The sequence below is a fragment of the Pristis pectinata genome, chromosome 3, assembly GCF_009764475.1.
Source record: "Pristis pectinata isolate sPriPec2 chromosome 3, sPriPec2.1.pri, whole genome shotgun sequence".
Lineage (NCBI taxonomy): Eukaryota > Metazoa > Chordata > Chondrichthyes > Rhinopristiformes > Pristidae > Pristis > Pristis pectinata.
In genome coordinates this window covers 14,342,075-14,367,360 of record NC_067407.1, presented here as the reverse complement: position 1 = coordinate 14,367,360, position 25,286 = coordinate 14,342,075, and the positions used below count along the sequence as shown (strand labels likewise).

General features: G+C 41.9%; 1 protein-coding gene across 1 annotated transcript in view; it reads right to left on the bottom strand.

Annotated features, from left to right (window-relative positions):
- Nucleotides 1–25,286, bottom strand: part of btbd8 (BTB domain containing 8) — a 95,030-nt gene that overhangs the window by 14,223 nt on the left and 55,521 nt on the right. The window contains exons 11-13 of the mRNA XM_052013232.1: nucleotides 17,027–17,209; nucleotides 12,877–13,014; nucleotides 12,106–12,235 (exon numbers count right to left, since the gene is read on the bottom strand). Of these exons, the coding sequence (XP_051869192.1) occupies nucleotides 12,106–12,235; nucleotides 12,877–13,014; nucleotides 17,027–17,209 (451 nt within the window). The remainder of the gene's footprint in view (nucleotides 1–12,105; nucleotides 12,236–12,876; nucleotides 13,015–17,026; nucleotides 17,210–25,286) is intronic.

Here is a 25,286-nt window from a genome sequence, read left to right as displayed (position 1 = left end):
GGCAAGCGGTACCAGAGCATCCAGGCCAGAACTACTAGACTGTACAACAGCTTCTCCCCCCCCAGGCTGTCAGGCTCCTGAATACCCCGGAGGCAGTTTCAGACAAATGCCACATCAAAAGTCCTGGTTTGCACAACGGTGTAAAAGAAGTTTGGCTGCTGCTGAACATGTTTATACATTTAGTGCAACACTCTGGGTTCTGTATTTTCTTCGTCCAACTCTGTTTTTCACTAACACTGCACTAATTTTGTATTCTGTATATACCGTTTTTTTGCACTATTTGTACTTGAACAATTTTTTTGTCTACATTTATTGTATGTCCTCTGTTCTATGTATGTCCTCTGTTGTGAGAGTCTGGGGGAAATTACATTTCGTTCCTTCATGTGTTTTTATAGCACATGGGTGAATGACAATGAAGTATAACTTGAACTTTATTCCAACTGCTTGCTTTCTGGCCAATAATCAATTCTCAATCCACGTCAGTGCGTTATCGTCCAACTGGCCCTAACCTGGTGAACCAACCTCCAGTGCGGAACACTATTAAAAGTCTTCTAGTAACCCAAATAGACAATATCCACTAGTTTCCCTTTATCTATCCTACTGATTGCTTCTTCAAAGAGCTACAACAGATCAGCCAAAGGTGAAAACCTTCCGAAATGCACATTGATTCTGTTCAATCCTATTATTCATTGCAAGGTGTTCTGTTGTTATAGCCTTCATTATAGCTTCCAGTATTTTCACTACCACTGACATTATGCTGACAAGTACTTTCCCGTTTTCTTCTCTACCTTTTTTTTAAAAAAAATATTGGGGTCAAATTTGCAATCCAGCAAGAGTAGGAATAAACCACCCATGGAACGTGTTGCAGAATCTACAGAACATTGGAAGATGATAACTGAAGCATCCACCATTTCTAAAGCCACCTCTTTCAAAAGTCTGGGAGACAGATCATCAGATCTTTGGTATTTATCAGCCTTCAAGATGATCTATTTTTCCAGTACTATCTTTTGACTAGCATTTAGTTTCTTCAGCTCCTTGCTCTCTCTAGGTGTTTGATTCCTTAACATATCCAAGCAGGGTTTGTGTGTATTTTTCCTAGAAGAAAAACACAAAGTAATTGTTTAATTCCTCTGCCACTTCTTTATTCCCCTTTATAAATGAGATAGTTGGTTAATCTGTTTGTGCCCCTTCTATAGTTTCCTTTCTTTCATTTTCAGAGGATTTCAGTATTCCTGGAGCGCACAGAGAGTCACTTATTATAAATGTGCTGTCGTCCTGCTCTTAATGTATTGAGAAAGGCTCTACATGACTGGAAAGTAAATTGTTCTGCAGGACGGGCCCTGCATGTCTTTGATGGTCGTACACTCAAGACTAACATATGGCAAACAGTAATTCATTTCAGAGACAGTCTGACTCAATGGTATTTAGATCATGCATTCCTCAAAGAAACAACAAGCTGTAAGGAATTACTAAGAAAATTAGTGCTTTCAACTGCTTTCCCCTCTTTTGTTTGAGTAATAGATTTCATACGCTGCATGAATCCTTTTAGTAGTGAAACCTTAGTTGCCTGAACAGCATCTTGCATCAGACAGCAGGTGATGGACCTGGATTCACAACACTGATCAGACACGGCATGCAAGTTCTCTGCCTCTTCAGTGTAGCTTGAAGCATGGAGTCACAAGAAAGGCTGCAATGTAAAATTACATTCTGAAACTCAAATGGAAGGGAAAACCTGTTAAAAATGAAGTCCAACAGTGAAGCTGCTGCCACTGGAGACAGCCATTCCACAGAGGTTGAATTCAACTGCACTTTATCCGAACTTTATTTCAAAATACCATTTCTATCATCTTTCCGTTAAACGATCCAACATCCTGATTTCAACTATATTTCTATTCAACAGTGCCAGCCTGGCTCAGTTGGTGGGAACTGTTTACCTGTGAATCAGAAGGTTATGAATTCCCACTTCAATGGCATGCATAATAATCTAGGCTGATGCAAGATACTGTTCAAGCAGATGATGCCCACAGCTGTGCTCCCAGCTGAAGTCAGCTGGGCCAAGCAAGTTGGAAGATGGTTACTGTGGGCCCCAAGAGTAAAGGTTGTCACCTACTCCCCGCTGACACGAGAAGCCAGCTCCAGCACTGTCCTGTTGGAGTAGACATTAAACCAAGAGTTATGGAGTCGTACAGTACAGAAAATGGCCCTTCAGCCCTTCATGTCCATACTGAACTTCTGCCCTTATACACCACTTGCCTGTATTAGGACCAGATCCTTCTATGCCTTGCTTATTCAAGTGTCTGTTCAAATGTCTCCTAAATGTGCTAATCGTATCTGATTCCACCATCTCCTCTAGCAGCATGTTTCAGGTATCAAACACTTTTCCCCTCCGATCCCCTTTAAAACTCCTTCCTCTCACCTTAAGCCTAGGCCCTCTTGTTTTTGATACCCCAACCCTGGGAAAAAAAACTTGAGAGGGGCACAGAAAGGGTAGACCCTCAGTCTCATGTACTTCTATCAGGTCACCCTTCCTTTGCTCCAGGGAAAATAAACCCAGACTATCCAACATCTCCCATTAACAGAAGTGCTGCGATCCAGGTAACATCCTGGTGAATCTCCTCTGCATTCTCTCCAGGGCTTCAAATGTTTTCTGAAATGGATGTCAAAGCTCCTGTGCAGGTGAAGAGCATAGAACATAGAAGAGCACAGCACAGGAATAGGCCCTCTGGCCCACGACATCTGTGCCAACCATGATGCCAATTTAAACTGCACATCTACCTGCATATTGATTTTATCTGGCAGGGTACTTGCAGACATATTTAACCTCTCCCTGCTTCGATCTGAGGTTCCCACCTGCTTTAAGGGGGCCACTATCATCCAGGTGCCCAAGAAAAACAAGGTAACGTGCTTTAGACTACCGCCTGGCATTTCTGACATATACCATCATGAAGTGCTTGAAGAGGCTGGTCATGGCACACATTAACTCCAGCCTCCCAGACAACCTCGACCCACTGCAATTCACCTACCATTGAAACAGGTCTACGGAGGATGCTATCTCCCTGGCCCTACACTTATCTCTGGAGCATCTGGACAGTAAAGACACCTACGTTAGACTACTGTTTATTGACGACAGCTCTGCCTTCAATACTATAATTACAAGCAAACTCATCACCAAACTCTGAGACTCAACACCTCCCTCTGCAATTGGATCCTTGACTTTCTGACCACCTCCAGCACGATTATTCTCAACACTGGTGCCCAAAAAGGCTGTGTCCTCAGCCCTCTACTCTACTCCCCATATACTCATGACTGTGTGGCCAGATTCTGCTCCAACTCCATCTACAAGTTTGCAGATCATACCACCGTATAGGCCATATCTCAAATAACGATGAGTCAGAGTACAGGAAGGAGATAGAGAGTTTAATGACATGGTGTCATGACAACAACCTTTCCCTCAATGTCAGCAAAACAAAAGAGCTGGTCATTGACTTCAGGAAAGGGGGTGGTGTACATGCACCTGTCTACATCAATGGTGCTGAGGTCGAAAGGGTTGAGAGCTTCAAGTTCAATACCATAGAACAATACAGGACCTTCGGCCCACCATGCTGTACTGACCTTGAAACCACTCCTAAGACTATCTAACCCCCTCCTCCCACATATCCCTCTATCTTAAATTCCTCCATACGCTTATCTAACAATCTTTTGAATTTGACCAACATATCAGTCTCCACCACCACCCCAGGCAGCACATTCCATGCACCAACCACTCTCTGGGTGAAAAACCTCCCCCTGACATCTCTCTTGAACTCCCCCCAACCCCCTTCCCCCCATTACCTTAAAGCCATGCCCTCTTGTATTGACCATTGGTGTCCTGGGAAAGAGGCACTGGCTGTCCACTCTATCTATTCCTCTTAATATTTTGTATATAATGTCTCCCCTCATCCTCCTTCTCTCCAATGAGTAAAGCCCTAGCTCCTTTAGTCTCTCCTCATAATCCATACTCTCTAATCCAGGCAGCATCCTGGTAAATCTCCTCTGCACCCTTTCCAACACCTCCACATCCTTCCTATAATGAGGCAACCAGAACTGGACACAGTACTCTAAGTGTGACCTAACCAGAGTTTTGTAAAGCTGCATCATTACTTCGCGGCTCTTAAACTCGATCCCACGACTTATGAAAGCTAACATCCCATAAGCTTTCTTAACTACCCTATCTACCTGTGAGGCGACTTTCAGTGATCTGTGGATATGAATCTCCAGATCCCTCTGCTCCTCCACACTGCCCAGAATCCTGCCATTTACCTTGTACTCCGCCTTGGAGTTTGTCCTTCCAAAGTGTACCACCTCACACTTCTCTGGATTGAACTCCATCTGCCACTTGTCAGCCCAGCTCTGCATCCTATCAATATCCCTCGGTAAGCTTCGACAGCCCTCCACACTATCCACAACACCACCGATCTTTGTGTTGTCTGCAAACTTGCTAACCCACCCTTCCACGCCCTCACCTAAGTCATTAATATCACAAAAAGTAGAGGTCCCAGATCCAATCCTTGTGGGACACCACTAGTCACAGCCCTCCAATCCAAATGCACTCCCTCCACCACAACCCTCTGCTTTCTACAGGCAAGCCAATTCTGAATCCACACAGCCAAGTCTCCCTGGATCCCTTGGCCTCTGACCTTCTGAGGAAACCTACCATACAGAACCTTGTCAAACGCCTCACTAAAATCCATGTAGACCACATCCACTGCACTACCCTCATCAATCTTCCTGGTCACCTCCTCAAAGAACCCTATCAGGCTTGAGAGGCAAGATCTTCCCTTCACAAAGCCATGCGGGCTGTCCCTAATCAGTCCATGATTCTCTAAATGATCATAGATCCTATCTCTTAGAATTCTTTCTAGCAGCTTACCCACCACAGACGCAAGGCTCACTGGTGTGTAATTGCCTGGACTATCCCTACTACCTTTTTTTGAATAAGGGGACAACATTCGCCACCCTCTAATCCTCTGGGTACCATCCCCATGGACAACAAGTAGTAAAAGATCCTAGACAACAGTTCAGCAATCTCCTCCCTCACCTCACGAAGCAACCTGGAGAATATTCCGTCAGGCCCCAGGGACTTATCTGTCCTAATATCTAGCAGCTCCAACACCTCCTCTCTTGATATCTACATACTCTAGAACACTACCCTTACCAACACTGTCCTCAGCGTCAAGACCCCTCTCCTTGGTGAATACTGAAGAGAAGTATTCATTAAGAACCTCACCCACTTCCACAGCTTCCAGGCACAGCTTCCCACCTGTCTCTAATTGGTCCTACCTTTACTCTAGCCATCCTTCTGCTCTTCACGTACAAGTAAAAAGCCTTGGGATCCTCCTTAGCCCTACTCGCCAAAGCCTTTTTCATGTCCCTTCTTGCTCTCCTCAGCCCCTTCTTAAGTTCCTTCCTTGCTACTCTATATTCCACACGAGCCCTGTCCGATCCTTGCTGCTGACACCTTATGTATGCTGCCACCTTCTTCTTAACTAGTTTTTCCACCTCTCGTCACCCATGGTTCCTTCACCCTGCCATTCCTGCTCTGCCTCACTGGGACAAATTTATCCCCAACATCCTGCAAGAGATCCCTGAACATCGACCACATCTCTATAGTACATTTCCCTTTAAAAATGTCATCCAATTTACCACTCTCAAGTTCTCACCTTATAGCCTCATAACTCTCCTTTCCCCAATTAAATATCTTCCCATCCTCTTTGCTCCTATCTCTGTCCAGGACAATTCTAGAGGTTATGGAGCAGTGGTCACTGTCCCCCCAAAAGCTCACCTACCAATAGATCTGTCACCTGACCTGGTTCATTACCTAAAACTAGATCTAATATGGCATTTCCTCTAGTCGGCCTGTCAACATACTGCGACAAGAATTCGTCCTGGACACACTTAAACTCTGCCCCGTCTAAATCTTTGGCACTAAGCAGGTGCCAATCAATATTTGGGAAGTTGAAGGCTCCCACTATAATAACCATTATTTTTGCATCTTTCCAAAATCTGCCTCCCAATCTGCTCCTGGGGGGGCCTATAGAATACTCCCAGTAGAGTAACTGCTCCTTTCTTGTTCCTAACTTCCACCCATATTGACTCTGGAGAGGATCCTTCTACATTATCCACCCTTTCTGCAGCTGTAATAGTGTCCCTGACCAGTATCGCCACCCCTCCTCCTCTTCTTCCCCCCTCCCCATCCCTTTTAAAACACTGAAAACCAGGAATATTCAATATCCATTCCTGCCCTGATGTCAGCCATGTCTCTGTAATAGCCACAATATCGTAGTCCCATGTACTTTCCAAGCTCTCAGTTCATCTCCCTTATTCCTGATGCTTCTTGCATTTATGTAAATGCACTTCAGCCCATCCGCCTTACTACTTTTATAACCTGTACTCTGCTTCTGCTTCCTCAAAGCCTCTCTACCTGTTAGATCTGACTTTTCCCCATCCCCTTCTTCCTCTGACCTACTCCGGTTCCTAGAAGTGAACATCACCAATAGCCTGTCCTGGTCCAACCACGTAGATGCCACGGCCAAGAAAGCTCACCAGTGCCTCTAAAGAAATTTGGCATGTCCCCTTTGACACACCAACTTTTATTGATGCACCATAGAAAGCATCCTATTCAGATGCCTCACGACTTGGTATGGCAACTGCTCTGCCCGGGATCGCCAGAAACTGCAGAGAGTTGTGGATACAGCTCAGCACATCATGGAAACCACCCTACCCTCCATGGACTCTCTACACTTCACCACCTCAGTAAAGCAGCCAGCATAATCAAAGACCCCACCCACCTGGGATATTCTCTCTTCTCCCATCAGTCATAAAGGTACAAAAGCCTGAACACCAGGCTCAAGGACAGCTCCTACCCCTCTGTTATAAGACTATTGAACAGTTCCCTAGCATGATAAGATGAACTCTTGACCTCACAATCTACCTTGTTATGACATTGTCTACCCGCACTGCACTTTCTCTGTAGCTGTTACACTTTATTCTGCATTCTGTTATTGTTTTACCCTGTACTACCTCAATGCACTGTGTAATGAATTGATCTGTACGGTCGGTATGCAGGACAAGTTTTTCCACTGTACCTCGGTACAAGTGACAATAATAAACCAATACCCCTCCATTCCCTGCCTGCTCATGTGCCTGTCTGAATGCCTCAAACACCACTTTCATATCTGTTTCTACCACTTCCACTGGCAGCACATTGCAGCCACCTACCATTCTGTGTAAAAAACTTAACCAGCACATCTCCTTTAAACTTTCCCCCTCTCACCTTTGACCTTTAATATTTGACATTTCCACCCTGGGAAAAAGACTATCTACTGTATTTATGCCTCTCATAATTTTATATACTTCTTTCAGGTTGCCTCTCAGCCTCCAGAGCTCCAGAGAAAACTATCCAAGTTTGTCCAACCTCTCCTTTTAGCTAATACTCTCCAGACCAGGCAACATCCTGGTGAACCTCTTCTGCACTCTCTCCAAAGCCTCCACATCCTTCCTGAAATAGGGCGATCAGAAATGCACATAATACTCCAAATGTGGCCCAATGCAACTTCCCAACTTTCATATTTGGTGCCCCAATTGATAAAGGCAAGTGTGCTATACATCATCTTTGCCACCCCATCTACTTGTGTTGCCACTCTCTACATCAATGCTAAGGGTCCTACTTTTTACCATATGCTCTCCTTTTACATTTGACCTCCCAAAGTGCAGCAGCTCACACTTGTCCAGATTAAACCCCATCTGCTATTTCTCTGCCCATATTTCCAACTGGTTTACATCCTGCTGTATCTTTTCCATCCTTCCTCACTATCCACAACCCTGTCAACTTTTATGTCATTTGTAAACTTACTAATCAGCCCACCTACCTTTTCATCCAAATTATTAATATATAATCACAAGCAACGGAGGCCCCAGCACTGAACCCTGTGGAACATCACTGGTCATAGAACTCCAGTCAGAATAACATCAAGCCAACTTTGAATCCAATCTACTAAGTCACCTGGATCTCATGTGCCTTCATCATCTGGACCAACTGACCATGAGGGACCTTGTTGAGAACACTGGCTGTTCTCCAGGATGTCACCTGTGCCTAAAGAATTCTCCATTCCTCTGGGACACTGCCTGTGGGAGTCACCCCAGTGTCCTGGCCAATAAAGATCCCTCATCGATAACGGCTGATTGACTTTTATGCTTCCTACGATATCAATGGCCATAAAGTGACTTAGGATGTCTTGAAACTGAAAGGTAGATAAGACACAAATTTAAGCCTCTTTCCAACCATTCCTGCTTACTGGCTGCTCTTTGTATATGTAATTCCTTCCTTAAAAACCTTGTGGTGGTTTGATACATGTTAATATTGTTTCTGTTTACCCATTTCAATTTGTAATTTTATTTTAATTTTCTACGATTTTTGTTTTGACACAAGATCAGCTTAATTGCCCCAGACAGCTTAAGTATAAATACTCCAGTTTCAACCCATCCAAGCCCTATACACAGTTTCATATGACCTCCAAGGATCTGAACTCAGCTGGTTTGGCATTGAATCCTTGCACCCAATTGCCATCTCTTACTGTTAAGGTATTCCAATTAATGAGTCAGAGACCTCCCCGGGTTTTCTAAATTCCTGTTAATAAGCTGCTACCCAGTCAACATTCAAAACATAGTAAATACAAATCAATCTGTCATAAAAAGCATTTATTGGAACTGAAATCCTTTGCCACCAATTAGCTGGGAGAAAACCCCAGCATTCTGTAAAATCTTGATGGTTGTTATCTTACGTTACATTATCTACAAATTCTGTACGGAGGTCGACTGCGGGTTACTTGTGTACACCAGCAACCGAAGTGATAACAACAAACACCTTTGGATATCCCACTCAATACTTTCTTCAGTGCAACTTCATCAACTTGTTATTAATTCACCAACCTGAGTATTCACACCATCCATCACCAGCAAGGTGCCCCACATTGAGTCAATGTGCTATTCTGACAGCATCTCCCAAATCACTGCTATCTATAAAGGGATAAGGGCAGCAGGCACATGCTCCAAGGACAACAATCACTGTTATTCTTGTCTTTCATAAATTTCCCTCAGCACTTACTTGGGACTGTGGTTCCCCTCTCCACTACTACCACCTGCCCTCACCACATCCCATGCTCCACCTTCTCCTCCTATCAGATTCCATCTCCTTCAGCCCTTTGTCACTTCCACCCATCACCTCCCAGCTTCTGGCACTATTCCCAATCTCTCCTCTGCCACCTACCTATCACCCTTCCTTACCTGGATCTACCTATCGCCTGCTAGATCATGCTCCACTTTTATACTGTCTACCTCCCCTCTACCTTTCAGTCCAGATGAAGGATCTCGACCTGAAATGTTAACTGCCCATTTCCTTCCATCAATGCTGTCTGACCTACTGAGTTCCTCCAGCTTTTTGTGTTGCTCCAGATTTCAACATCTGCAGTCTCATGTCTGCCCACAAATCCTTACTTGGAGCACCAAATTTTATTTCATGCTGATATTTTGAATTCTTTTGAAGACTTAATTACTCTGCAATACAGTTCTGGGAGGAATAAGTTATTATGTTTAAAAACTAGAAGTGATGGGTGAAAATTGGGTGGCAATAAAAAGCAACTGTGATACTAGGCAGGTTGTTCTGTATATGTGACTCCCCCTCTTTTTCCCCCCCCACTAGTTCCACCAAGACTTTAAACTTTGGAGTCAGTGAGCAATGGAGGGTGAGAGGGGCGTATATTATGTTTTATCAACTAGTTTATATGCCAATTCACACAGCCATTCCAAAAGATTATGCCACTATATCATTAACCGCTAATAATCCTTGTCCAATGGAATTTGTCTGGAGCACTTAACACCCAGAACCCAGTTGACCAAAGATACTATCTACTGCTGGTTTTTGGTAAGCACACATATTACAAGGGCATCTTGTCATCCTGATCTGAAAACTTCTTTAAATGAAGCTTTATCAAGTTAAAGTGAAAAGGCTCAATATTTCTTATTATAAAGAAATTTGTGAAAAGGATTTAATGTAATAAAGGAACTAATCTAAATCAAATAAATTCATTGTTATTTGGTGTTGTGAAGCATGTCCAAGGAGACAGAAAATAAACAGGCTGGGCCATGCTCAAATCCTAAGAATTGAAATGGTTAATATTTTAAACATTGCAAGGAAATACAAACACACAAGAGGTTCTAGAATTTTCCAAAAAAATTAAATAAGTTAAATGACTGGACTGAAGAAGATTTAATCCAAGATCACGAGGTGAAATATCTGTCACACCTCCAAAATAACTTGAATATTCAACAAATTAAGTGGAGGGAAACACTGCATACATGTACTTGTGCATATGACAATAAACTCACTTTAAACATTTAAGATAACTATCTTACTGGCACTTTAATGGATAAAAGCATTAATTGAAAATTAATTTGAGAGGCATAGATAGGGTGGACAGTCAGAATCTTTTTCCCTGGTTAGAAACATCAAATACTAGAGGACATGCTTTTAAGGCAAAAGGGGGAAGATGTTCGGTACATTTTAAACAGCGTGGTGGGTGCCTGGAAAAGGGCTGCCGGGATAGTGGTGGAAGAAAATACGACAGTGACATTCAAGAGGCTTTTGGACAGTGAATATGCAGGGAGTGGAGGGACATGGATCAGGTACAGGCAGAAGAGATTTAGTTTAATTTGGCATCGTGTTCAGCACAGACATCAAGGGCCAAAGGGCCTATTCCTGTGCTGCACTGTTCTTTGTTCTAATTACTTCATTGTTGTAGTTGGTCTCGAACAGGGACGCATGCAAGAATTTATACTTGTCAGCTTCTGGAGGGACATGCACGCAGCTATGGGTGGAGAGTGTGCCTGTGATCTCAGGTTCCACAGTTGTTTTAAGATCACTGGGGTGGAGAGCTCATGTCCTCCCACTTGTGCAAGGCCCAGAAATGAAGAGCCAGGGAACTTCTGGAAACTTAATTTTGCACTTATTGTAGCTAACCCGCAAGGAAGGGTTAAGTAGCTCTAACTGAAGGGAGTCCCCTGGAGGTGGTCTCACACAAACTATCTAAATGCTATCTGTGCAAATGCAAGGCCGAATTTGACCACTTAGGTTACATCGACAGGAAACCATAATTAATTTACATCATTTCCAACCCTATAGCATAATACATTATGCTAATGTTGACCTTTTATACAAACACTTCAATGTAAAATAAATTTTATGTTCCATTTAATACTGATGTTATCTGATGGCCTTTTTTTTATATATAAATAGCATAAATAGTGCAGCTCAGGCTAGGCTGCCTCAAAGCCTCACACCCACAACAGTTTAATTCACAAGTGCATAGCATACTTTAAAACAAAGGACAACATTCACCATCTCAAGTAATTAAAGCTTCATCCTACAAACGCTGGCATCCATTGAACAGGACATATTGCCTAATAATTGTTAAATAATCATCCAGATCCATAGAGAGACTTCAATTTGCTTTGTAATAAGAAATGAAGAACCCAAATATAACCACAGCTTAGGGGACAAAGATCAAGTACACTACCACGGGAGACACACATACACACACACACACAGACAGACACGAACACTACAGCAGGTTTATGGTTCTCCAGCCTCACTAGTGATAAAAATAAACCAAATTGTTTCATAAAATTAAACTGAATACGAAGAGAAACTATAGAAAGAGAAAGCAAAGACTGAACATCGAGAATGCCAACCACACTTTGCCACAGTGCAACCCCACATCATTGTTTGAATTTAATGGCCAAGAAAATGATTATTTGTTTGATCAGTATGTTAAACCACATCCTAGCCAGTTGCCCTATTAATGCCACAGACACTACACTTCTGCAGCAAACCTGCTGGATTGAAGGTTATCTATTTTTATGAACCAGTGTACCTATAACACAATTACACATGTTCCTACAAACAAAGATGACAAAACAGATTATTCACAAAAGCAATCTTGTAGGTGACAAAACTCCAATAGGAGCAATTCACACCCCCAGCCTCCACCCCATCATCTGGGCATCACGAACCTGCTTCTATTTGCTCCTTGTCATGAGGTTTCATCAGCTTCCAGCCTTCTGTGTGTCGGACAGCGTAGAAAGACTGAACCAGAAACGTCCAGAGCTTGTCAAAGAGGGCCTGGATCTCAATTGCAAAACCCTGTGCAAGGGGACGAATCAGAGGCGGGTGAACCGCGTTACTATGGTAACCATATTCCTTACTCCACTCAGATTCTGCTTACTCCCTCGGCTAATCAATGATGTCACTTGGTCTGCCTGGACAATCGTCTGGTGTATGGATTTTAAAAATTAAAAAAAGTCTCAGTCTGATGCTCACAGAACAGGGAAACAGTCTTGAACAGAGACAACTGCAACAGGGCAGAAATCACAATCTGTGCTCCCTTTGCTTGCCACTGTGGTTAACTAACCATCAACGCCCAGCTATTTCCTGCTGGCAGAAGGTCAAATTCTCTGAAGACACGTGAAGTGATTGATTCGAGTTGCACATTCATCACTAGTGGAAAAAACAGCTGCACACAAGCCACTACATTAGCTAATTAGCCTTCCCACTCTATAGAAGAGAGGAGGGAGGTTTGCATTTTTATGAAGAAAGGAAGTATTAGAATTACATTAGTTAAAATGTCAAGTACAGCAAGAACTGCTATTTCAAGACTGAACATAATACAGGAATCAAAAATTGAAGAGAAAGGTATTACTTGTTAATGAATAACTTTTAGGCTGTGCCATAGAGATAATTATTCAAAACACTGCCTTTCGTAGATCAGATGATTACATACTTACCACCTCTTCATAAGCTATTTGGCTCTTCAGCAGGTCCACAGCCGTAAAGAGCAAGCAAGCTTCTGATACTGTGATATTTTGTTCAATAGCTCCAAAAATTCTTTGAACCAAGTATGGAGTTCTGCTCATTCTTTGTGTCTGGAAAATTGAGATATTTTAGCATTTGTGGAAAAAGGGCCTTGTTTAACTACCTGTACACAAACATATCATTTACTCTGCAAAAGTATGTTAAGTAACAAATGAGATAAATTCTGCACACCACATATGCAGACTATTTAGCACAAAGAACTGAACTACAAGGACAGGCGTGCTTCTCAATCGCTCTACTTACAGTTTGCTTCCCCCGTCCCCCAAAGAGAACTTGAGACCAAGATAACCTGTTCTGTAAACTGCATTTGTATTTGGCATGTTTCTGATAACATAGATTATGCAGAGAAACTACAGAGCCCTTAAAACAGATCAGCTGCTGTACATTCACACCTGGTACAAATATCATCCGCATAATGGGTAAAACTAGGTACAGAACTTCTGCAATATTATATTTACATTCATGAGCTGAAAGAATTCACCTCCAGATTAGAAATCTATTTCCCCAGTGTCATGCAGTCCTTGTTGTGTAATTAATCAAAAGCAGCTTTGTTGTGTAATTAATCAAAAGCAGCTCCAGTACAATTAATATTTAAACATGTAAGTTTATGAACCATGATACCGAGACAGTAAATATGATGCATTTTTTTTTAACCACCATTTTATCAAGACCAGCTTCTTTGAATGAAATTAAGTTTGACTTCTCGCACGAGTCAGAAATTATTTTACATTCTTTTCCTACGTGCCTGGATTATCCACCCCCAATAGGCAGCGAGAGAACCTGCTCCCAAACCTTATTCTCAATCCTCTGAATGCACCGCCATGTACAGAAACAGCCTGAAATGTTTTACACATCTTTTGGTGGAGTGTTTGCTTTCTGCTTGTTACTTTCACTCAGTGCAATGGCAGAAGATTGACATCTCCTTGTATGAAGAACCTTGGGAATGAATGCATATCTGTTTATACTGTGCAGTAGAATTCAAGGCTGCAAATACCTCGCCACTGAGCATTTTGATATAATTTGTAAGAATCAGTTTTGCTTACCATAGCTTTCCTCTTTCAATCTTTTTTTGTTAAAAAAAATGTAAAAGGTGGCTTCTCTTCCTCCTCCTTACCCACCCCCACAACCAAATGTGTGCACTTTTAAGTTTTGAGGTTGCTTGTTATTTTCATACATTTCTGCCAATTTTAAATATGTGATAAAGCGTAGTTGCTCTGGTAAGTTGAGCAGTTTGTCAGCGGGAGACCTGTATCCATCTGTTCGCTGCCAAAACATGTACATGCAAACATTCACACAAAACCACAGTGAGAGATGAAAACCTTACAGGCTGCCAGTAAGGTTTTTCATCTTGTACAAATCAACTATTTGAAATTGGTTTCCGAGCTCTATGTTAAATGATGCATGCATTTTTTTTTCTAATAAATTGCTGTCGTTTGCATATGTGCCCAACCCAGCATCAATTGTGAAACATGATCAAGGGCAGCAAGTGCAAAGATATATATAACCAAAGCCTTCCTGGACAGCATGTAGGAAAAGAAATCTCATAGTACTAACTGACTGCGTGTATCCTCAGAATCACAAGGTTTATCCCATCTCAAAACTGCCTGTATGCAGTGGACCAGAGATAAAGCCAAGCTTTGTTGCAATCGCTTGCCTGCAGTAGAGCTGCTGCCTCACAGCTCCAGTGACCTGGGTTCAATCCTGACCTCCAGTGCTGTCTGTGCAGAGTTTGCATACCTTCACTGGCAGTGCATGGGTTTACTCCAGGTGTCCCAATTCCTCCCACATCCCAAAGACATGCAGGTTAGTAGACTAACTGGCTGCTGTAAATTTCCCTAGTCTGTAGAGTAGTAGAGTTTGGAGTGAATGTGGAGAGATTAAAAATGGAATTAGTGCAAATAGGTGCTTGACAATCAGCATGGACTGATGCGCCAAAGAGCCCCTCTGCTGTATGACCAAATGTCATGGTGATTTGTAATCCCACCACTCCAGGATATGGAGCAGATTCAATATGATTCTCCTCTTCCGATAAACAATGCAGGTTTCCCTTCCTAGTAGGTTATAGCTTGCTCTCCCTCAAATGTTAAAACAGATAAATAAGTATAAACCATTCATTAGTGGCAGAAATTCTCACAGAAAAACACACAGAAATTCAGCTTAAAGACTTAAACTTGTGACTATGTCAAATTTTTAAATCACCTCCCCCATACAGCTGGCTCCCATTGCACACATCTTAAAAGCATAAATGGCTCTCACATATACTGACATCATAAATTAAAATTATGCATCTTGCAATTCTTGTAATCAGCAATGAGTGTTTGTATTCCTCTGATCTTTACTGAATTAGACTCTTCCCTCACAATTTACCTCGTTATGACCTTGCACCTTATTGTCTACCTGCACTGCACTTTCTCTGTAGCTGTGACACTTTACTCTGTATTCTGTATTGTTTTACCTTGTATTACCTCAATGCACTGTGTAATGAATCGATCTGTATGAACGGTATGCAAGTTTTTCCACCGTACCTCAGTACAAGTGACAATAATAAACAAATTCAATTCAATCCTGAATGGGTCCAGACCCAATCTCAATAACACAACAGCATCACTTTTCATTCTGCAAGTTCTGAATAGATGGTTTTTCAAAGGCTTGTTATGCAATTTATTCTGAGGTCAAGGGCAACAAAGCTCCATGTTTTATGGAAAATTTCCATCAAATTTCCTTCATTTCCATATTTGGCTGAAGGACAAGCAATATCTCCAGAAGAATCCACAACTTTTGACAATTCTGTTGTAGGGTCAAAGATAATTTTCCCTCTAGGGAAAACTTCAGCATCCAGTAAACAATTACTATCTCAAAATAACAGATTGGGAATGTAAACCTACTGTAATGATTACATAAATTCAGAATGAAATATCAAAGCAAAAGACACCATTTCCCTCTGCTTTATTTCAAGCGTTTTCTTTCTTTCTCTTGCTTGAAGGATTCCAGCCAAGTGATCTGTTCACAGGCTTCCAACACTTCTTCATACATCTGGTTCAAAGCTGCACGAGCAGAGTGGGCAAGAACATAGAACGCTACAGCACAGTACTGGCCCTTCGGCCCACAATGTTGTGCTGACATTTTATCCTGCTCTAAGATCTATCTAACCCTTCCCTCCCACATAGGCCCCCCAATTTTTTTTTAATCATTCACGTGTCTATCTAAGAGTCTCTTAAATGTCCTTAATGTATCTTCCCCCACAACCTCTGCCGGTAGTGCATTCCATGCACCCACCACTGTGTAAAAAAAAACTTACCCCTGACACCCACCTTATACCTTCCCCCAATCACCTTAAAATTATGTCCCCTTGTGCTAGCCATTGTCACCTGGGAAAAAGCTCTCTCAAATTTTCCTCATCACCTCCAGTGAACTACATAACAACATGTAGAACCCAGTGGAGTAAAGTGCTGAGATTGGGAATACCAATTTTTAGGGAATTTCAAGCTGCTGTTTAGATGAATAATTGTGGTCACAATTTTCTTTAGAGACAAGGAGAGCAATTTTTGGCATTAACCTTGGCTCATCTTGCCTTGGTTCAGCAGGAGTTAGGTTTAAACTTCATTTCAGAGACTGGAGGCCGTAATCTAGGTTGAGACTGCAGTCCAGTACAGTGGGAATGCCATATCTTTTGAAGTATTAAACCGAGGATCTGCTGGCCTTCTCCAGTGAGTGCCAGCACCCCTTAGCACAATTAGAAAGGCAGGTGATCATGTTAAATGCTGATAATTATCCCTCAACTAACAGAAATAAAGCAGATGATCTCATTAATTATTTTCTCACTGTTTGTGGGGCTTTGTGTACTTTTCCCTGCATTTCAATGAAAGTACTACATCAGGTTTGGTACAGCCTGAAGTCATGAATCATAAAAGCAAGGGTTTTTTTTGCCTAATCTCACCTTGACTTTAACCATCACACCACTGGATGTGTAAAAGACAAACTCTGTTTTCAGAATATTTTGACAACCTAATGGAATCCAAAGGAATTTTTTTTTGCACATGATTGGGAGAAAATGGATCCTACCTTCAGCAGGAGGAGGAGGCTTTCATTTTTGATCACCTCAAGGAAATTTGGCACAATTAACTTGATGCATTCATCTTGTAACTCTTTTGTCAAGGCAACTGCTTGCTCCGACCACTTCACTTCAGGAAGGCTCCACAACAGACGGTCACTTTCCAGCAACACCGAAACCACACTCTCCACATTCTGCAGTGTTCAAGAGAAGGCACCAGTCACATGGGTGAACTCCTAATCAAAGTGGGCCAAAAGTCTTAAAGAAAAACTGTGGACTTCAATACAATTTCTGTCTTTAAAAGGACCTTTGGCCTTCAAATTTAGGATTTTGAAAATATCAAGAGGCATCAGCAAAAACAGATCAAACAACATCTAAACTTTCTTTGGAATTAGATATATTTTTCTATATAAAAAAAACAGGACAAGGGAGGGATTATTAAGGATAATATTACAGCTCGACAAAGGAATAATAAAACTAGAGATCGAAAGACTTTGAAAAGCAAGAGGGAGGAAGGAGAAATCTCATCTCTTACGATATTGGAGGTTATTCAGCCCATCAGTCCCATTCCCTCATTTATTTCCCTGTAATCTATTCTCTCAGATGCCCATGAACTCCCATCAATTTTCCTACCAGGTGCAGTATACAGCAGCTACTAATCAGCAGGTGTTTGGGATGAGAGAGGAAGCTCGTGCACACAGGGAAGCCCATATGATCACAGGGAAAACATGCAAACTCCACACAGGTCACTGGAGCTGTGAGGCGACTGCACCACTGTGCCATTCAAATCTGTAATTTTAAATTTCTTTGAAACTTGACCAAGATCAGTAGAATTGCAGCTATCCCAATATAGACCAGGGTGGGGGAATAGTGCGAAGAGTCAGGAAGGCAAGAGTTCCCAAATTTATTCATTTGGATTTCCCCATCACCGTGTCTCTTTCCCCTCCTCCACCTGCCCATCACCCACACACACTCCTCCCACTGATTCCCCTCCCCCACTATGCCCTCCCACCTCCCTCCCCCATTCCATGCTCCTTCTTCCTCCCCAATCAGATTTCATCATCTTCAGCTCTTTGTCACTTCTGCCCATCACCTCCTGGCTTCTGGTGCTATTTCTGATCTCTTCCCCCCCACTCCCCACCCCCCCCCCAATCTGCCCATCACCCCACCCCTCACCCGCCAGCTCTTGCTTCACCCCTTTCCTCCACTTTTTTCTTTTACACTGGCGACCGCCCCACTATCTTTCAGTCTAGATACACTGTCTCAACCCCAAACGTTGACTGACCATTTCCATCCATAGATGCTGCCTGACCTGTTGAGTTCCTCCAGCATCTCGTGTGTTGCCAGTAAACTTAAGCCCACTGAGGAAGCTAGATGTGTGCTAAAAAATGATGCATGGAAGGGAAATGTGCTTCTGGAGATCACACAGGGATAGTGATCACACATTATCAGGTTTGAATTAGCTACGAAAAAAAAATCACCCAAATGGAAGACAGAGAAACGGATGAAAAAGCAGCAAATAGATAATAGGAAGCCTTTGGGATGGAGATTCTCCAGATACAAACCACAGATTAATCTGATGAGGAACAAAGGGGTATCCAAAGGATAGAGCTCCACAGATATCATAAATTCCTGTTTTTATTGTGTTATCAGGTTTAGCAATGGTACAAAACCCAGCAGAATATAGAGAGGACAAAGGACCAAAGAGAAGGACCGAGTAAAGTTTAGTGGGTAATAGACAAGGGAATGCAAAAATTGCAATCAATGTGCGAAAAGGAAGAATGGTTCTATTTAGGAATACAAAAACACCAATCTTGTGTGAGGGGGGCCTGACTGAGGCAGTGAATCAATACTTTGCATTTGTTTCCACTAAAGATGGTGAAGTTAATGTGGCTGTAGAAGAGGGAGTGTGTACTTGTTTGGGGAAGTTGAGCAGAGGTACTGGATAAACAAGACAGAAATGAGGAGCTAAACCAATTAGCATCAATGGGTTAAGAAGATGCTAGTTCTAGATGGGATGCTGGAAGAAGCTAGAGTGAAGATTGCAGAAGTTCCGAGCATAATCATTTAATCCTTCTTGGCTACGAATTATATCTGCACCTATAAAGACTGCACCCCTGTCTAAAAGGATAATAGGGATAAGGCTGATTACACAAAGCAAATCATTCTCATATTAACAAAATACTGAAACCATACTCAAAGGCAAATTTGATTTCCACATGGCGAAGCCTGCTTAATGAAGAACTTCCAACATAGATTTATTATGGATTAATAACTTTTGATCAATTGAGTTCGATGAAGTAACGAGAGGGACATTTGACATTTGGAAAGCAGAGCACGTGGGAAATAAGGTAACCTGGCAATGTAGTTTGCTAAGGGACAGGAGAGAGAAAGTGGTGGTGAATAGATGCTTTTTTTTAACCTGACTGAAGGACAGTATGCAATCATCATCCAGGGATACTCATAAAACTATTGCTTTTCTGGATGCATAGAAAGTGACTTGAATTTGGACATACTGAGTACAGTGTTAACATTGGCAATGATACAGAACTTGGCAACACAGTAAAGACTGAGCAGGGGAGTAGCAGACTTGAGGAGGACATGAACAGATGATGGAGATTGGTGAGATAGGCAGATACATAGAGGTAACTTAATCTGGATGTTTCCTCTGGATGGAAAGTATAATATGAGGGTGACAAGTTCAGGATAAGAAGTTGGCAATTTGGGAATGAAATAAGAGGGAAACATTTTCACTCAGAAGGTTATGGATCTTTGGAGTTCCCTATGCCCATGGCTGGTCAATTGTTGAGTACAGAGATCAACAGAAGTTTAGACAAAGGCGATCAAGGGGTATAATGGAAGGGCAGGACAGTGTGCAAGGTGGAGAATCAGCCGTGATCTTACTGAATGCAGCAGAATCCCACCAATCAACATACCCTACATGTTTTTCCACATTTTTTACTCAGTGGTGCAAACTGAGAAAAACAATAAAGACAGAATAACCAAAACGGTACAAGTTCAAAGGTGTAAGAGCTGAAAGTGTACATTTTCACTGCATCTTTGAAAGTTGCAGAAAAAGTTAATGGTTAGGAATCAAAAGGAAATACGAGGCTTTTTACATCATAAAACAAAAATAATGTCACGTTTAGCCTTTAGAAGCCATTGGTTACATTGAAGCTGGTGTATTGTGTATACTTCTGAGCACTGCATTTTAGGAATGGTGTTCAGGTACTGGAGAAGGTACAGAGCAAGGTGACACAAAGAATTGGATGCCAGTTATGTGGAGGGATTGCACAAATTGCAATTATTCTCCTTAGAGCACAGCAGGTTAAGCAGAGACCCAACATATTCAGAGTTATGTGGTGTTTATTACTGTGAGAAGGAAGAAACTGTTCCTGAAACATCAACTCTGTTTATCTCTGACAGATGATGTTAGACAGGCTGGGTGCTTTTTTTTTTGCCTCTCATGAGTAGATCAGTAATGTTGGATTCGACTGCTTTAAGTCATTTTTTTTAAAAACATGTATAGTGTCTAATACACCTCAAGTGGCTGCACAAGGAATGGCCGCTTCTTAGCTTATTGATTCGTCCATCAGGTGAATATGTGTTTTCTCATTAGTTGGTTTCGCAACAGGCATCCAACAGGTTTTCTGATTGGACTATGATTAGCTAAGGAGTACTTCTTCTCTCGGGTATAAAAGGTGTCTTTTTTGTTAATCTCTCGCTTGCTCTCTCTTGCTCTCTTCCCCCCGGCCCTAGCTCATTTTTAGTTCCTTTATCTTGGCCCATCTCCTCGTAGTAAAGCTAGTGCCATGTGCTCTGCGACTGTTTCTGTTTTAAACTTTTCCAAAAAAACTTTGTGAAGCACCAGGTTGTTTTCAACTCATTCCTGGACTCCTGAAAGAACCTGTGGATTCAAAAACAACCGGATCCGACAGTAACCAGGAATCAGGCATAAAACAACTGGCAAAACCACCAGAGGGAAATGAGAAGTGTTCGGCTCTAGAATGTACTCAAGGATGGTGGAAGAAGATATCATAGCAACTTTCTAAAGGAAATTAGATGTGCTTGGAGAGGATCAGTCTGCAGGGTTATGTAAAAAAGGCTAGGGAAGGGGAGCTAAACTGAACAACTCTTTCAAAGCAAGATAGCACAGATCTCCTGGGCTGAATGGCCCTCTCATTATGATATTCACAATAGCATCTAATTCTCTCCCCAATCCCCTGCAGCTTTTCTATGAAAGGGAAACGCTGAGCTGCACATTCAATTACATACTATTCTTCACATGAAAGACCACCCTTCATTCCCTTCCTTCACTGTACATCCTGTCCCCAAACCAAACTGCCAGAGATCAAACAGTTACTGGTTGCTGAGTGCATGGACAGTCAGAATACTGTGCAAGCTGTAAGCAGATCAGGTAATAAATCTTCACTACTTCTCTGTCAGTTATGCCATGCAATTATAAATGGATTTTCTAACACTGGAGATTTAAGGAACAAACCTAATTCACTGACATTTGCTTTTTTTAAGGAAATAAAATGGATTTAAACACTTACTGCATAATCAGATCAGTTGATCTTTACTTCCATTGTTATATTGTATTATATCCCACTTTACAGTTGACCAAGTAAAACCTGAAAATAAGTTTTTCCTGGCAGTCTTTGACACAGTCATACAGCATGGAAACAGACCCTTCAACCCAACAGGTCCATGCCCACCAAGACGCTCATCCAAGCTTGTCCCATTTGCCCATGTTTGGCCCATAACCTTCTAAACCTTTCCTATCCATGTATCTGTCCAACTGTCTTTTAAAAGTTGTCATCATACCTGCCTCAACCACTTCCTCTGGCAGCTCATTCCACATATGTACCGTCCTCTAAAATAAAAGTTGCCCCTCAAGTTCCTATTAAACCTTTCTCCCTCTCACCTTAAACCTATGCCCTCTAGTTCTCAATTCCCCAGTCCTGGGAAAAAGACTGTGCATTCACTGTTAATGGTGCTCATGATTTTATACAACTCAAAGGAAAAAAAGTCCTTGCCTGTCCAACCTTTCCATATAACTCAGTCCCTCAAATCCTGGCAACATCCTTGTAAATCTTTTCTGCACTCTTTCCAGTTTAATAACATCTTTCCTACTGCAGGATAACCAAAACGGAACACAATGCTCCAAGTGCAGCCTCACCAGCATCCTGTACAACTGCACCATGACCTCCTAACTTCTATACTCAGTGCCCTGACTGATGAAGGCCAGCATGCCTAAAGCCTTCTTCACCACCCTGTCTACCTCTGACTCCACTTTCAGGGAACCATATACCTGAACTCCAGGGTCTCTCTGTTCTACAACACTTCCCAGGGCCCTACCATTCACTGTGAAAGTCTACCTTGACTTGACTTTCCAAAATGCAACACTTCACACTTATCCATATTAATCTCCATTTGCCATTCCTCAACCCACTTACTCAGTTGATTAAGACCCCCTGTAATTTTTTGATAACCTTCTATAGGTGGTTACTTGCATCTATCTTTAGAAGAGTTCTTGTGGATTTTCACTCATATTATAATTATCAAATATGCCCAACAGAAACTGGTCAATATTGTTCCTCCTTAAACAAATTTTGTACAATGCAACAATTCCTTTACACAAAATCCTTTCTTCCTCAATTACATTTCCATGCAAATAAAAGTTTGAGCCCACTGACCTTCTTCTAAATAAAAACAGAAAATATCAGTAAACAATGCAGCATGTCTGGAGAGTGAAACAGACCTAATGGTTCAGGTTATCAACACTTCATTACTTTCCAGTGAAACCCTACTCAATGCAATGTCCATGACACACCCTCACCTACAACTTTAAATATTATAGGAAAATCAAATGGATAAAATGAAGAAATCACAAACTTACTGATAAACCTAGGTAATCTCCCAACAACTGGTCTCTGTGCCTAGTTCCATAGGAGTCAGAGAGCACCTTATTGGGATTGGGACTGGAATACTATCCGATGAGCTCTACAATATTCACCTCTCACTGTAATTTCTGGGAACCAGTGTAATCCTTTTAACTTTTGAAAAAACGTAGTGTCCAGGAGGCACAGAGGATCCTCTTCAACGTATGCTTGGAACTCAACTCAGTTCCTTTATTCCTTTTTTCTGGAATCTCTCGTCACCACTCTCTGAGCAGAAGTACTTTTGTGGTCCAAAATCAGGGTGACCATCGCTCAGTGATCACTGGCTAAGTTAGACAAATCTTCCACTGTTGTGTCAAGCTACCCCTTTGGTGATAAAATTAATTTAATAATAGATTGAAAATGATCTATGACAGGGGTACCTAATAAAATACTTAGTTTTGTCACAGGTTCCACAATTACTAGCCTGATTTAATGGGTTTCCACTCACAAGATCCAGAAAGTGTGTGGGGGGTGGTAGGGGATAAATTCTCATCAGATGATGAATGCTCACAATAGCAGTAAAGATTGTCCCCTGTGGAGAACATTCATAGCCATTAAAGATTCCCAAGGGATTGGGCTCTTTAGCACATTTCTGTTTTAACACTTGTTTGAACAGCAAGGCAAATGAAAGTCAGGATCTTGAAAGGCATACACACGTCAGATAGATGCCCAAAGGATCAAAGTGAACAAACTGACTGTACACAGGTCCACACTCAGGAGAAGTCAAAAAACAAAAACTGTCATTGCTGGAAATTTAAAAGAGAAAATGCAGGAAGCACTCAGCAGGTCAAATAACTGGACTGAGGAGTTAATGTTTCATAATATTAAAGGTCATTGACTTGAATCACTAACTCTGGTTCTCTTACCACAGATGCTACCCGACCTGCTGAGCATTTCTTATCCCTGGTGGAAGTTTTCCCTTATAAACAGTATAATTGTCTTTCTTTCCTTCCATCCTCCTCAAAGTCATGAATATATAGCATTCTGGTTCATTAATTTTGGCAGTTCAAAAGTTCAGCCACACCAATCAGCATACGGACTGAATGGAAAGTTGCTTTCAGAAATTCCATTAAAACAGGGAACAGTCTGGATGAACTTTACACAGAACAGCTCTGGTTTTTTTTTTGGGCAATCTTTAAATATTTTCCATCCTTGATTGCCAATAAAAGGTACCAAAAGAACAAGCACAACAAAATAATCACAGCATCCTGACAGTTCATTGGGCAAAGGCAGCTTGGCTTCATACGAAGATGTCCAACTTTGGATTAGTCATGCTCTACTTGGGTAGATGCAGGCTTACTGTAAGATGAGGCAGGAAGTAAAGCAATTTGAAATGGATACCATGTCTAGTGTCTTTCTTCTTTGGTGGGGCAGAGGGGAGAGGGGCTGAGGACGTGGGAGAAAGGAGAGACAAATTCAAATGAATCAGCTAGGGATTGCTTGTCCAGAGTTGAAGATATAGAGATTGGATAAGGACAGATATGGGTTTGGCTCTCATGTCACAGCCACATCCCATTGCCAAGGCTCCCAGTTAGAAGCCAATCCAAAGAGCTGATGACATTTGTCGAAAATGGAACATGAAATAACACCTGTACATAAGGAATGGAATAAGAAATCATTTTGGATGATGCTGTTCTCTCCACCTATTCATTTCCCCCCCCATAGATACTGCTTGACCTGCTAAATTCTTCCAGTGCTTTGTGTTGCTACGGATTCCAGTATCTGCAGTATCCTGTGTCTCTATGCATCTTAAGGTCCAATATGGCTCAAAATAAACACATTCCCACTCCCTGGGATTCCACTCCTCATGGTATCACTTTTGAAACAACTCTCAATGTTCCAGTAATTTTCTAATGTTGCTACAGTTAAAAGAATGGTCCAGTCCCATTGACTTTACTAAAATCAATGGAGGATTGACCCAAACCGAAGCAGAGGTCAGTCAGCAGTATCAGTCACATAAACAATGGAAACCGCACAGGACAGGCTTTGAATTTACAACTATCAGCCAATAAACTGGAAGTGAGCCAGATCTGTAGAAATCAGTCCACTTAAGAGAGAAACCTACAAATAGGAAAAGATTACTAGATTTCTGCTGTTCTCTTACATTGAACATAAAAGCACAGTACAGGCCCTTCGGCCCACAATATTGTGCCTACATTTTATGCTGCTCCAAGATCTATCTAACCCTTCCCTCCTACATAGACCCCATTTCTCTATCATTCATGTGGCTATCTAAGAGTCTCTTGAATGTCCCTAATGTATCTGCCCCCACAACCTCTGCTGGTAGTGCGTTCCACACACCCACCACTCTGTGTTTAAAAAAAAC